The sequence below is a fragment of the Elaeis guineensis genome, chromosome 6 (assembly GCF_000442705.2).
Source record: "Elaeis guineensis isolate ETL-2024a chromosome 6, EG11, whole genome shotgun sequence".
Classification (NCBI taxonomy): Eukaryota; Viridiplantae; Streptophyta; class Magnoliopsida; order Arecales; family Arecaceae; genus Elaeis; species Elaeis guineensis.
In genome coordinates, this window is record NC_025998.2 from 133,134,572 (window position 1) to 133,149,109 (window position 14,538).

The following is a 14,538-nucleotide window of genomic DNA, read 5'->3' on the forward strand; positions in this document are numbered from 1 at the left end:
AATTATGCAATATTGTTGATTTGACCATAACAAGCAACTTATCATAGATGTGTTACTGTATATAGGGAGTCACATAACAAACAAAAACTTCCACCCCTTAATAAATTGGCAGAAGAATTTCATGATACAAAACTGGACTTGAGTGAGACTAGGAAAGAAATAAATAAGAACAAAACTTTTATACTAAGCAGTTCAGAGTGACATATTAGATCCTTGGATGGCAGCCTGAATGACTTTTTTCTGAGAAAATATTCAAGCGGAGCATCTGGAAGCTCCCAAAACTCCACAGTACCCCACTAATCCGCCAATCATGGCAGTGTCTGGGCTAAGCGACAGAATAGTTGCAGTGCTGCATATGATTTTAGGAATTTTAAGACAATAGAAAATTAAATTTGCGTAAAACCTCCAATAATATATTCAGAAGTTTACCAGGCAACAGTCATTTTCAAACAAAACAAAACACCAATGCCCTAAATCAGATACACAGCTTTCTTTTAAAACAAGTTCAATGGCTCAAATACAACTGGATCCGCTTTCTCTTTTATTGTGATATACTATAGATGCAGTAACATACACAACAGTAATTGCTCACCCAATTTTTACAATTCATTTGCTCAGATCACCTCTTCCACTTCCAAAATTGGATGAATGATCTTGCCCTATCATTGCTAAGCTTTGTGACACCCAACTTCAATTGGTATAAATAAGGAACAGAGATGAAATATCGCAGTGGATTTCACCTTTACCACCTCTCATCCATGCCGGTAAGGGTTGCACCCAGCTGCAGCTAGCAGTCTACAGTTCCAACCCTCTCTGATTCTAATGGCATATGTATGCACCAAATACAGAAATCCCCCTTCAGAAGAGCCTAGGTCCAACTAAGAGTCAAACCTGGTGGCACCTGATGTAAGAGATGACAGAAGTCCTGCCGCTGGGCCAGGAAGCATGTCACCAAATGTTGACATAGCAGCCGCTGACCTGTCCTTAAGCTTGCCAGCTTGGCCATCAGAAAGCATAGATCCCCACCTTGATGCACTCTCTCCAAATTTGCTGCCAACCTATTCATTTGGAATGACCACGATGGTGTGCAGTTCAGTTAAAAATATAGCAAATTTTACAATAAAACAAGATTCTTGAAACTTGGACAAAAACTCTTGAAAAATAGCATCCTTTGTATAACACAATGATTAAAACTAAATTGCATGAAATCTTTCAAAATGAAGTTAATATAGAACTTGGCAATTCATTAAAAATTGCTAAGGCGAACATCACATCTCATTAAGCTGAAGTCCATGCATGGATTCAGTTCCAAATTGGTTAGTAGATAGTGAGACCTCTATAAAGATGGTGAATGAGATTTGTGAAAATGGGAGAGATTAGTGTTGTGGACAAGTGAGGCATTTTATAAACTGAAGTATCTGATCCTGTAATAAGTTTGAGAGACATTAAGAGAATGTCTGAGCATAACATTCTGGGGATCTGAAATCCACAAGAAATGAACCTATGTAAGTAAGTCTTCCAGAAGATCTCTATGATGTGAACCCACTCCAGAAATAGACTTACATGTTCTTCTAGCTCAATCAAATGCAGCACTTTCACATTTAATCTGCTTTAAAAGTGTGTACAGCATATTCAATAACAAAATCATCCATATCACTAACAGGCTAATATACATTTAGCTTCACAAGTTTTGAACAAACCAAAGCAGATGAGACAGAACAAGTATTCCACATAGGTACCATGCATTCCTGACTGTGATGTGTATAATAAGCATTTATGAGGATATGCTTTCGTTACAAGACAAAGTGAAATTCCAAACAGGAAACTCCTTATCTGGAACTCTCAAGCTTATGTACCATTGTAAAATTGAAAAAATATGGGCAAAACCTGTGATAAAATGATTATTGGCTTGACAAGACACTCAAATTACTCACCAATACCAAGTAGGTATGACTTCATATGATAAATACCTGGGTCATTATGGATTTCAATAATGGTGTTGCAACTCCAAAACTCAGAGTATCATCAAGCTCAGGCTTTGGGACCTTTCTCCATTTGAATATGCTTTCCAAGGACTAACTAGATGATGCATCATCAGCTGACATTTGAAGGGCTGATTTATTGCTCCCCTTGAAGATAAAGCAGGAGCACTGAAAGGAAAAGGGCTTACTGGTTAGAAGCACAGATTCAATGGCAACATAGTAAATGCTTATGAAGACTGCTGAGAGATAAGCCTAAGGAAATAATTCTTTGTAACAAAAAAAAAACCGTAAATCAACCATATAGTAACATATTATATCATCTTATTAAAATTTTCACATCTGCTTTAGCATAGATCACAAGCTTCATCTTATATCATTAAAAAAGGCATCCTAGTGCATGAAGCTCCTGCCACTACGGAGGGCTAGGAAGGTCAGATGTATGCAGCCTTCTCCTCACATGCAAAGAGTTTATTTCCATGTTTCCAACCTGCAACACCCAGATTATAATAGAGCAAGAGCAACATTACCATTGTGCCAAAGCCCACCTATCCTGTATCATGCATCCCAACAATCCAGTCATAGCTCAAAAGTACCTTGAGTGACAAATATTACATGTGGGTTTTATTAAAAAATGGGGACACCATGCAACAATATCAAGCTAGTGGCATAACTTAGTTACCCACATCCACTTCCAAAACCTACTCCAGATCTTCATCCACGTGCTTCCAGATTTGCAGTTCATACACTTAGCTATGTCAGATACCACCTCATTTCCAAGTAGACATATTAATTTATTCCTTTGTTTTCCCCACTTAATGTTGATACAAATAACTTCTCAAAAAAAATCATATAACAAATATTGTTTAAAATGCATATACATATACCAATCAGATGTGAATAATATCCATACTTGAATTTAACCAGTGTAGACACATCACACATTTGCAATATTAATGTTCTTTAAGTTTTGCAAATATCAATTGGATACTTATGGCATCTATGCTTGCTAGACAAATATATTATTGAATCAATAGAAGAAATATGATAGCATAAATTATTATGAAATCAATATCAAGAATAATAATATAAAAACATATTATCATTAAGATTAAAAATGAACCATTTCTAAGAGATTCCAACTTTCACATCTAGGAAAAATATGCAAAAGAATGCCCAAATCCATATTTATATCCATGACATTCAAATAAGGGTTTCTTGAGTGTATACCCTCTTAAATATTAGAATTTATGTGAATACCCTTCCAAAATTGTTATTTGCATGTATACCCTCATAACACACTTGTTTTGCATGTATACCCTTTTTTTTTCTTCTTTTTGCGTATGTTACCATGCCATCTAACACCATTAAGAAATGAGTGATTTATAATTGAAATAACTGAAATACCCTCAATGGGTAGACATGCAAAAAGAAAAATTTATAAATGTATACCATGCAAAGAGCAACTTTGCAAGGGTATTCATATAATTTCGTATATTTAGGAGGATAAAACTCAAAAATTCCTTCATATAAATATCCATGTCCAATCAATTTCATATTTCATATGTGGAATATATCCTATTCATTTTCATCTGGTCTACTATGTCTTGTTCTTTTTAGCTCAACAAGTTGGACTGTAGCTCACCCAAAAGGTTTACCCTATGCAGACCAGCCACCCACAGAAACAAATATAGAGATTCACATAAAGTTAATTAAGGAAATACATAGAACCTATCATTTAACACTAGGCTATCTCATAGAACAGCTGGGTATTTTATTAAAAATGAAAAAAAAGATAGCACATTCCAATAGTAGATTTGATACATGAAAAACCTGCAGTTCAAGTGTGTAATGCCTTCTGTAGAAGTATCCTAAACAACAAACTAAAATGTCACATGTGTATCATATGATAATTCGGCACATGAATAATAAAGATAAAAGTGATTAATAACATTTTATATAGAAAATAATAAGTCCCTAAAACATCATAAGGCAATTTCAAGTCATTGTCAATCTAAGCTTCTATGTAGTATCCATCTACTACAGAACATCTCTTACTTAATAGCTTGTTGTCTAGAGTCTGCTTAGATTGGGAAACATTGAACCAACAAACATATATCTTTAATGGTGTCACTAAATGTTGGCTGTGTGATGCTAATTACAGTGTTAAAATTAAACTAAAGTTTCATTTAACTTGTTAACAGTAGCCACAACATGCTTGCATGTAACAAAATGAGCATTTCTTAGTAAAAGAATGAGAATTTTATTTTTGACCACAGCAGGACTAATTCATCTGAATGTGGCCCATGGTTCTTAACAGACCATGATACTGAATCTTAATGATATAGCAGCATGCTACAATATGAGTTATGGAGTTTGTCGTCATGATTTCCACAACTCTTGGCACTAGCAGATAGGATAACCAAAAGAGGCATGTCATATAGAGTAGCAAAAGCCTGAATTTTTGACAGATTCTGTTATTGTAGAAGGCTGCTTAGAAAGTAATTATTTTTGAAGAGCCCAAGCCCTATGACTAGTAGGGCTTAAACCCATATAGTAGCATAAACCCATGATGTGGATTACGGAGCTGCTTCTGTTGATAGGCAATACATCCAAGAGAAACCACTAATACACTCAGGATAATATCATAGGAATGACAGCAGGAGTGTCAACCTGATTGGAAGGTATTTGAATCGTGGAACCATAGAGCATCTCATAATATTTGAGTCTGTATTTGATTTTGTTGGCAACTTTTGTACAGTGTCGGTGTACATACGATTAAGCTGAACCAAGAACCCGAAGAGGACTGCAAATCGCTTGTATGATTGCTTCTCATTTTCCCAGAGGTAAGGCTCATAGCTGTGAAATCCACAAAGAAATACAGTCAAAACACATTAAAATCTTTAAAAAAAGTAAAAAAAGAGGGGAAAAAATGCTCTCTAACCAATAGAATAGGAGAAATAATAAAACGATTCAAATTTAATTTTGTCCTAACAGAAGCATTTATAGAAGAGCTTACATAGCCCAGTCAATGGGATCCAACTTTTGTGAAAGCTTATTTATCAGCTTCATTGCAGGTTCTGTATTAGCAGAACCAGGCTGGAGTTCTGGTTGTTTCTGTCTAAAAGGAAGCCTTTGTGTCATAATTTTCGATGATTCCTCTTTGACATTCATTTCAGTATTCCTGGAGGCAGAATCTTTGCCGCCAGATAGAATGTCAGCAATGAAATGGAGGTCTAACAAAATCTGTAGTGCTCCTTTTTCTGAAACCCGAGCTTCACCACCCTCCGTACTTGATAAGAAATTTTCATAGATATCTACCACCTGTAACACATTTAGGGCAATATGTACGTGCGAGATTATTATCATTAGGAACTGTTTCAAGCCATTGCAGGACTATTATCTACTCGCAAGAAACAACACACAACCAGCTCACTAGTGAAAATAATTTGGTTTAGGTAAAAAAACAATTGGCATTCAAGAAATGTGAATCTAATGAATCTCATGAGTATTCCTCTCACATACATAATTGACTTGCTTTCAAACTTAAAAATTAGAAATTAATACTTTCTTCAATAATTTTATGTCACTGCTGCAAGTGGATTTGCTTTGTTCTTGTGTATCTGAATACACGCATGCGCGCACGCGCTCACATGCACATGCACACATATATACATTGACATGCAACCTTTCATCTTCATGCAAGAAATAAACACTAGGACAACATAAAAAAGCACCTTGAAGGATTACCATTATCATTGTTTAAAAATCAGTCCATCTTCACAATTATCAAGTCAGTTTTGGCCTAATGTTTGAAATGCCAGCAATTTACGTCCATTGCCCTTTGGTGCAACACTTAAGAACCAATGTGACTTAATTGTATCAAATTTAGCAAACAATCTACTGAGCTGGTAATACTCCATAAAAAATAGAAAAGTATAACTTAATAAAATGCATATATAATTAAGCCTGAGGTGCTAAACTTTATATGTCATATTTGAATGCATCATGGTTTCATGATCCTTCAGTCCGATCAGAAAGGAAAGGCAGATTCATTTTAGTAAATTAGCACCAAACGTCTTAATAAGAATGTAGCAAGGAGACCATGTGCAAAAAGATAAGCAACATAGAACAAATGTGGTTAGATTTGGTGTGCAACCCAACTGGTAGCCCATGGGTCCCAATCAAAAAATCATTGACAAATATGGGACTGTAGTTTTACTACTCATCTTATGAGCTGGGTCCAACAGCCAAGTTGCAAAAATTGCAGTCACAATAAGCTTCCTGTGGGACACAAGACTGTTCCACCCAACCTCAGCATGAACGAGGCTAGGCATAACAGGCAATCTATTGCAATTTGTGAGTAAGAAGGGACACAGTCATGCATGCATAGTGAAGGTTGTAGAGATTAATCTAAGGCTCCCCACATGACATCTACAAGCATAGGTCCTTGACTGAGACTCCAGAATGTTAGCAGCAAAACAGTAAGTTGACAAACCTGCCGACCAGTAGGGAGTTAATCAGGATTTACAGGTTCATGATCACAGGAGTACAAGTATGACATTTACAACTTTTGGGAGCAGAAATTCAAATCAAATGTTCATGAGCCCTCACCAGTGGTGACAAGTCAATCAAGAAGGTAGGGGTGAAAGTGGATCATATAATATCTGTCCCCTACTTTCGCATCTGAATCTATCCGAAAATGGATAGAAACGGGAGCATCTGACTAATATCCGTATCCGTACCCGTATTCATGTTCATATCCATTAAAGAAAAATAGATGTGGATATGGATAGACAACTATCCGATCCATATCCAAATATCCGATTCTATATGTAATCCTATTTAATTTTATATAGCATTTATGAATTTTTAAGAAAAGTAAAGGACCATATTAATATGCTATTAACTTGATTTATCATCAACTCAATAATATTTTTGATTATATCTTCATGAAGTTTAATCATTTGACTGTATTTATATCCATACTTCTAGTATTCGATTTGTATTCATATCCATTTAAAACAAATATGGATTTGAATATTTGCATCTGACCTAACATCCATATCCATATCTGTGTTCGTTAAACAAAACAAATATGACTATGGATATACTAATAGCCGATCCGACTTCATCCCTACAAGGAGGTATATATTACCATGTACCATGAACACATGTCACAACAAATCACCACCTTGAAATTCTGTTATGTGTGAGAAGGTGTTGGTTTGACATAAGCTCATAGTGGAAGAGACTAGGTATGGAAGAAAAAATAGCATAATAGATATCAAGACATAATAAGGGCATGTAGAGTCAAGGAAATTATCATGGGGTGACAACCTAGAGCCTCCATCAAAATACTCTTATCAATGTTGCCATAAACTGTAGATAGGGTTTAGTCAGGCTGGATCATGAATCAGATCTCAGATCATACAATTTTCCAGATTTCTTTCAAAAATTTTAAAATATAAAAATAGGAGCATTGATATAGGATTTAACAATATAGTAGATGAATGGAGCATAAAAAGCCATGCATATAAAAAGTCTAGTTTACACCAAGGCAAGCCCGTAACTCAAAGCACCACCATAAACTCACATATGGCAAGTCTAATGAAACAACCAATGTGTTTGGTTATTGAAGATACTTAAAATTTTAAATACAACCTATCAGTTTAACAATCCCTTTAGATAGAATGCTTTAGAAAGAATAATGATAATAATTTTATACATAGTTGTAAAATACTTCCTTTTTTAAGTTCCAATAACCGGTTGTCAATTTTACCACTGGAACCTTATTAGCAAAAAGTAACTTAAGAGCCATATAAACAAATAACTTACAGAAAATGGACTCACACGTAATTTAATATGTAAATAGCATAATCAAGCTGGATCTTATGATCCAAGGAACTATATTGTTTATAATACTAATCTAAAGCCTAGATCCTAATTGATCCTGATACAAAGATGAGATTAGATTGCTAAGGTACATTTTTATCTGGATTGTAAGATCCGGATTGTGAATCATAGGATCTGGATTGTGAATGTTAAGATTTAACACAATACTTCTTTTGAATTATGGTGATAAAGATGAGAAATGATAAGGTGCCAAGAAACCTAGTGACATTGATTGTCCAACTTGCTAACCAAATGTCATAGCAGGTTCTAGACTAAATCTTCAAGCAGGGATGTCACCCACATTTCACAATGTCTATGGAATCTCACTGCTGCTCCTCCTGCAGGGATTTATTTTTAATCTTTTTTTCTTATAGTTTTTTCTCTTTTTTTCTTTTATAATGTAAATATAGGAAAACCTATAAACTGATTTTCATGAGAGGTAAACTCCTCACTGCTGCACCCATATTTGCACCCTCACCTACTACCAATCTGGCCAACTAAGGGAAAGCCCCTAACAAAAATAGACAGGAAGGCAGCACAATAAAATTAGTTGCCTTTGTAGGTCTTCTTCCCCATATAGTGTCATGGCCTTACCTTTTCTCATTAATCATGTTGCTTTAGTGTCATGGCCTTACCTTAGACAACAGCAACATTCAGGGAGTGATATCAGTATCTAGAGAAGAAGTAAAAAGAACATCTAGAGAACATCTCAGACTAGGAGTTGGAGCAAAGGATAAAGAACATGATGGTTCACATCTTAAAGTTATTGAGATGACACCTTTATGTCAAAGCTTCCATTTACAAAAGCCCACCAGTCAACTACTAGTCATCAAGAAACCATCAAGACAAATTGATAGACAAAATCCATATTTACATTGTTGATTATTTTTTTTTCAAAAAAATGAAGATCAACAACCAACCAGAACATGCAAATTACATCATGTATTAGTAGTAAAACCAAGGGAATGCAGGTATTAGCATAGGCAGGTAGTGACAATTTGTTAACTTCTATACACAAGGAAATGAAGCAACATACCTTCTCCATTATTCTCGATGCAAAATTTTGCAATATTATTTTATCAAGAACATGGCCTCCAACTTTATGAATTTCTAAGCATGCTTGAAAGAGAAAAGATGTGATATAGAGTGAAGGCATGGAAGGAAGAGCTATTTTCATCTCCAAAGGGCTGTCAGTGGACTCTTCTTGTTTGATTACAGTCACTTCCCAACCCTGAAAAGAATCTTTTTAGTCATTAGAAATCACCAGCTGAAGCTTAACTTTTTTCAGACAACTACCTGGTCCAATGAAGATGGAATCGAAAGGCCAGAGTATATAATCCAAGAAAGAATCAAGAGTGCGATATGTTATCCTAGCAACATAATCATGGAAAACTACAAACAGCAGTACAGCAAATATCCAGAATATTGAGTAAAAACCACCCATACCCGCAAAGGAGCTGTTGCAGATAATGCATCATCTGTGTTGAGATCCTTGGAGAGAATAACCGATAGCTCATTAGACACCCATGTTATCCATAAGCTATGAGCTCTGATACAGAGTTCTTGCAAAGTTTTCTTTAGCTCATCAAGTTTTGGGTTCGTGCTGTCATCCACAGCATACAATGAAGCAGCAGCTGAAATTGTTTGCTTTCTAGGATTATCAGAAAATTGCCTTCTAGGACTCCTGGGGCTATCAAACGTATGTCTTCTAGGGCTAAAAAAGACTGATGAATCGAAGGTCACCTTAGATTGCCTTGGCAAAGGTGATGATAGGTTAGTAAACACTGAAACAGCTGTTTCTTTCACCCACTGCCTTGGGGAACCAAGTATCACGGGTATGTGACTAGAATGGTTTCGTAATGCAAATAAGAGACGCCCAATGAAAAGAGATCTTTCAACAATTACAGAGGGTGGTAGAGAATCCTTATCCCCTTTGTTTCTTCCTAAGGAAGCTGACAGATGCGCAAGCTCACCATCAAGTTCCTTCAGTATAACTGAAATAGTCTTGTAACACTTCTCCTGAATATACGGCTTTAGTTCCTTCAGCCTCAGAGTAGAATTATGAGATTCTACAAAACATAATAGATCATCCAATATGCTTCGGCATTTAGTGTCCACTGCATCCCTAATCCGACTGACTTCAGGGCCAAAATATGCATTGAGATCGCTCCCAAAATCATTCTCATCAGCAGTTGGTTTAAAGCTATACAAAATTCCTGCTTTCTTTTGGTTGGGCTCTGAAAACCAAACCCCACTACCAGTAGAAGGCTTCTTCAAGTATGTTTGGAAATCATTCTCGTCTTTAGAACCTGCAACTGCCACAATAGATCCGATTGAATTTTTCATATTGATGTCTCTGTTCAAGTTCTCAAATTCTGAATGTACGATCTCCTTCATCCTCTTCAGGAATGCCGCTTCCAACCTATCTTCCAAGATGTCCTTTCCATCCTTCAAAATGTGTTCGCGAATCTGGTTCCAAGGTGACTCGATTTCAGAGCCAAAGACGCTCCTCAGCCACTGCTCCAAGCTCTCCTCGAGCCCTTCCCGACCATCAAGAGCCTCCCGCACCATCTTCTCCACACACCCTAGGCCTTCTCCACTTCCAATTGCATCCACAAGATGCTTTCCATTCGCCAGTTGTCCGAATATCTCATCGCAGCAGCTCTTCAACCACGAGGAACAGATCTGGGCGATGAACTCCGGCTCGAGCAAAACCATTGCCGACTCCAATTTCTCCCTGTGCGACTTCCACAGCCTCACCTCCTCCTCCGGATTCGGAATCGCTCCAAAAAGCTGTGTCCCCGGGGGCGATCCGAGCACGATCTTGTAGAACAACGGCATCTCATTCAATGCAAGAACGAAGAGCTCTCCGACTTGCCCTAGACTAGCCCTAATGGTTCTGACCACATCACAGAGAACAGACGAAAGAGATTCATAGGAGTCGACTTGCACACCGTCCAGCTTCTGCAAGATCCACGATCGCCTCGAGTCAAGAAAAAGCCCTAACAGCTGCTTGGGATTGAGATCGTCGATGGTGGCAGCAGCGGAGAGAGCATCGGCGTAGGCAGCGACGGTGAGCCCCCGGTCCATCAGCCGCTCGCTGCTCCGCTGGGAGATCTGGGCCTTGAAGCTCTCAACGATCTGCCACTGGTGACGGAGCAGTGGGAACTTGGCAAGGGCGTCCGCGTCGCCGCCGCCGGTGACGAGGCCGTGGACCGTCTTGGCGCGGAGGTAGCGGCCGGACGCCTCGAGGAGCATGGACTCGTCGAGGCAGCCCCAGATGTTCTCCGGGGTGTCGACGAGGTACTTGACCCGGGAGGCGATGCCGTAGACGCGGGCACGGGCGGGGTCGTGGGCGAGCTTGGGGGTCTCGGGGTTGGCGGCGGAGGTGGAGAGGCAGCGGAGGGCGGCGTCGATGGCGGTGAGGTTGGAGGAGATGGCGTCGCAGGAGGACTTCATGAGGAGTATGGAGTCGGCGGACTCGATAAGGTCGCGGTAGCTCTTCCCGACGAGCTGCCGGAGCTCCTCCTTCTTCTCCTCGATCTCCCGCCGAGTGGCCGCCTCCACGGCGCGGATCTCCGGGATCGGCCTCGTCCGGAATAGGGACTCCGCGTCGCGGGAGCCGGCGGCGGATGTCGGGATATCCGCCGCCGGCAGTGCGGAAGGTGATCTCATGGCGATGGATCCGGAATGCCTCTCTCCTCCTTCAAAACAAATCCAAAACCCTAACCTCAGAGGAGATTGAGACGGCGGAATTCGCGAGCGCCAGATCCAAGAAGGGGAAGGAGGAAGGGAGCGGAGAGGGGTTGGGGTGGTGAGGAGACGGGGGTGACAGCACGTCCAACTGAATCAAGCGGGAAGTCTGGGAGCGCTGGCCCGAACCCATGAGCCACGACTGCGCCTGAAAGCTTTTGTAGAGATGCGGGTCCGCTCTCCGGACGTCGGTTCGTTCGCGCAGTAGAAAAGAATTTTGAAATCCAGACCTGGGTTGTCTTCTTTGAGCCTCCAAGCCCCCGTATCCCTTATCGTATCTGTTTTCCATTTCCAATTTTAATATTCTGTAAAAAAATATTAAAATATAACAAACTCAATTTTTCAAATAAATTTTTCAATAATACTCTACAAAAAAATATTGCAAACTCAACTTCTCAAATGAATTTTATTGTACCATTTGAAAAAAACGTCTCTTCACATTAAATTATATTATTAATATATAATATTATTATATTTTTATAATTAAATCTATTTATATAGATAATTGAGAATATGAAGTGATCTTAAGAATTTAAATAAATATTATTTTATTATTTATATATAATTTTTTTCAATTTGATTAGATATAAAAAAAATTATTTTCGTACATCCGATCCCGTGCAATGGATGGATCTTCGATTAATTTGCTTTAATATTGCAATGTAAGGAAAAATGCTATATCCATCCATAAAACTTGAGTATATTAGAGTGGCTTTTCTTTTGTGTGCCTGCATATGTTTCATTTCTTGTATTACTAAGTTTTGCCGATTGCATGGATTAAAGGACGGTGAGTTGTGGGTTTTTTAAGTTATCCATCTTTTTTGGATAGTTCACATCTTTTATGGGAGATCTGAGGAAGCTGATATCCATATTATGGTCATTTAAAAAAAAGTTCATGTATATAAGAAGACCAACGATGTAACAAATTGGATGGCCTCATGCAAACCATGCTAGTTCAATTATTTAGGACTTTTGCTGGTTCAATTATTTAGGACTCATCATTGTCGGTGCCCCTCCTATTGCATGATATTTGTTGGAGGGTAATACATCCACTACGAGCTAATGGAAGTGGAGATCTCGGATTCTGTTTGATATGATGTACCTTGAGCACTGTTTGAACTCCATTGATGATCCGTCTGGAAGCTCGCCGACTGGGCATTCCAAAAGAACGCCTATGAGAGAAAAAAGCAGAGATGATACTAAGATTGTTGGGGGCTGGTATCCTACCATTGTCGGAGCTCGGCTTCACCAACCACTTGGAGGAACCGATCCCGCTAAGGATTCGGCATCGCCTTGTCTATTTCGATCTCCACAGCAAGTACATCACCAAGAGATACGAAACTTTGGCCGTCTACTTCGGAGAACAATTAAGGATCAGACAAACGATCTTCGCCTGGAGCTCAGGCTGAGGAACACCAAACGATTCCCCATGTGGACCAACTGGGCTCCATTGTCAAGTTGCATCACTCTACCTATCAGTCGCATCACCATTCCTTCCACAACTGTACGCTGAGAGAATTTATGATCGCTATCGGAGATACTTAAAACACCTCACACAGCCCCGTGTGATGAGACACGGTCATAATGACCCCTTGTCCTCTCATCTTTGAGTTTAATTCCTCCCTCATTGAAGAAGAGATCCCTGCCAAAATTACGACACCGACCTCCAACTCGACCATGGGTTTCGACACCCTACCGATCCATACGTTACCCAATCCTCCCCAAGATGGCATGCGGGAGTCAGGCGTTGAGCTAAGGATAGTCCGATTATCTTCAGAGATTTTGAGTCAATTCTTATGCCTCATCAGTCTTTGGATCATACACTATTACAACTTATTGAATATCGGAGGGCTGACTTTTTTTCAGACTCCACGCAATGGGATAAATCGACCTTAAGTTGCACTGAGCCCCACTTGTCCGACCCCCTATTGATCTTGGATGGTCCACTCCGGAGAACCTTCTAGCCTTCTTCCTGGCCACTGACCTCCATCGTAGTTAATCAATGGATAAGCTAATCTAAGCGAATCAACTGATCCCCTTAGTAACAGCACCTGATGATGAAGATATTCGTCAACTTTTGAGCTTCAGCGTATTGAGCAACGACTCTCTATCTAAAATATGAGTCGAGATGAGCCAATTATGATTTTTGTCTGCATGAGTCAAGTCAGGGTACATCCTTTCATGTCATTATCTCATTTGTGACCCACGTGCAGGACAAACTTACATCACCTAACCTCCTCTGATCAACTATATGCCGTGCAGCTTCACATGATGGATAGTCGGAATGACTTTCTATTCTTCCTTAGTTGACTTTAGTCCCCCCCCCCATTAATGAAAAGAACAGAAGATTCTCGAGGAACACACGAATAATGAGTCATCTGGGCATCAGACTTGAGATTAGAAAAAAATTTGGCATTATCTTTGGGGATTCTAGGCCTATCCTTACTCCTAACAGAATTTCGGATCCTTCACTATTATAATCTATCACTCTGAAAATAGTCCCTGCGATACCAACCCTCTGAATAGGACCCCCTTAAAAGTCCTCCAATACCTATGTTCCGCTCATGAGCGGGTTTGGACCAACTGGCCGACCCTCTCCACCTGGCCAGCGCTCTCCATCTAGCAGTAAGGATCTCCTGGCCTCCAAACTTCGACGTCAAAGGAGGAATCGGGCATTGGATAACAAAACAAGCTCAAGAACTAATTATAATTTTTGTCCGCATGTGGTCAGAATATATTATCGTCATTTCATTTGCCACCCACATACCCACCAAGCCTATGTCACGTCACCTTCCTTGCCAACTGTGCTGCTAAAGATCTACTTGCCAACTAATATGATCCGTACGGCCCATCACATCATCAATCTCCTATAAGTAGAGATAAAGAGGAGATCCCCAGGTATGCGTGTGTG

General features: G+C 39.2%; 1 protein-coding gene across 1 annotated transcript; it reads right to left on the reverse strand.

Moving 5' to 3' along the window:
* Positions 1-509: 509 nt before the first annotated feature.
* Positions 510-11,836, reverse strand: LOC105046395 (conserved oligomeric Golgi complex subunit 1). The gene is given in 9 exon segments (XM_010924966.4): positions 510-1,058; positions 1,971-2,044; positions 2,047-2,077; positions 2,079-2,125; positions 2,128-2,150; positions 4,653-4,838; positions 4,999-5,303; positions 8,911-9,105; positions 9,321-11,836. Coding segments are annotated over 9 exon segments (3,270 nt in total). The 5' UTR covers positions 11,550-11,836; the 3' UTR covers positions 510-878.
* Between the last annotated feature and the right edge of the window lie 2,702 nt (positions 11,837-14,538).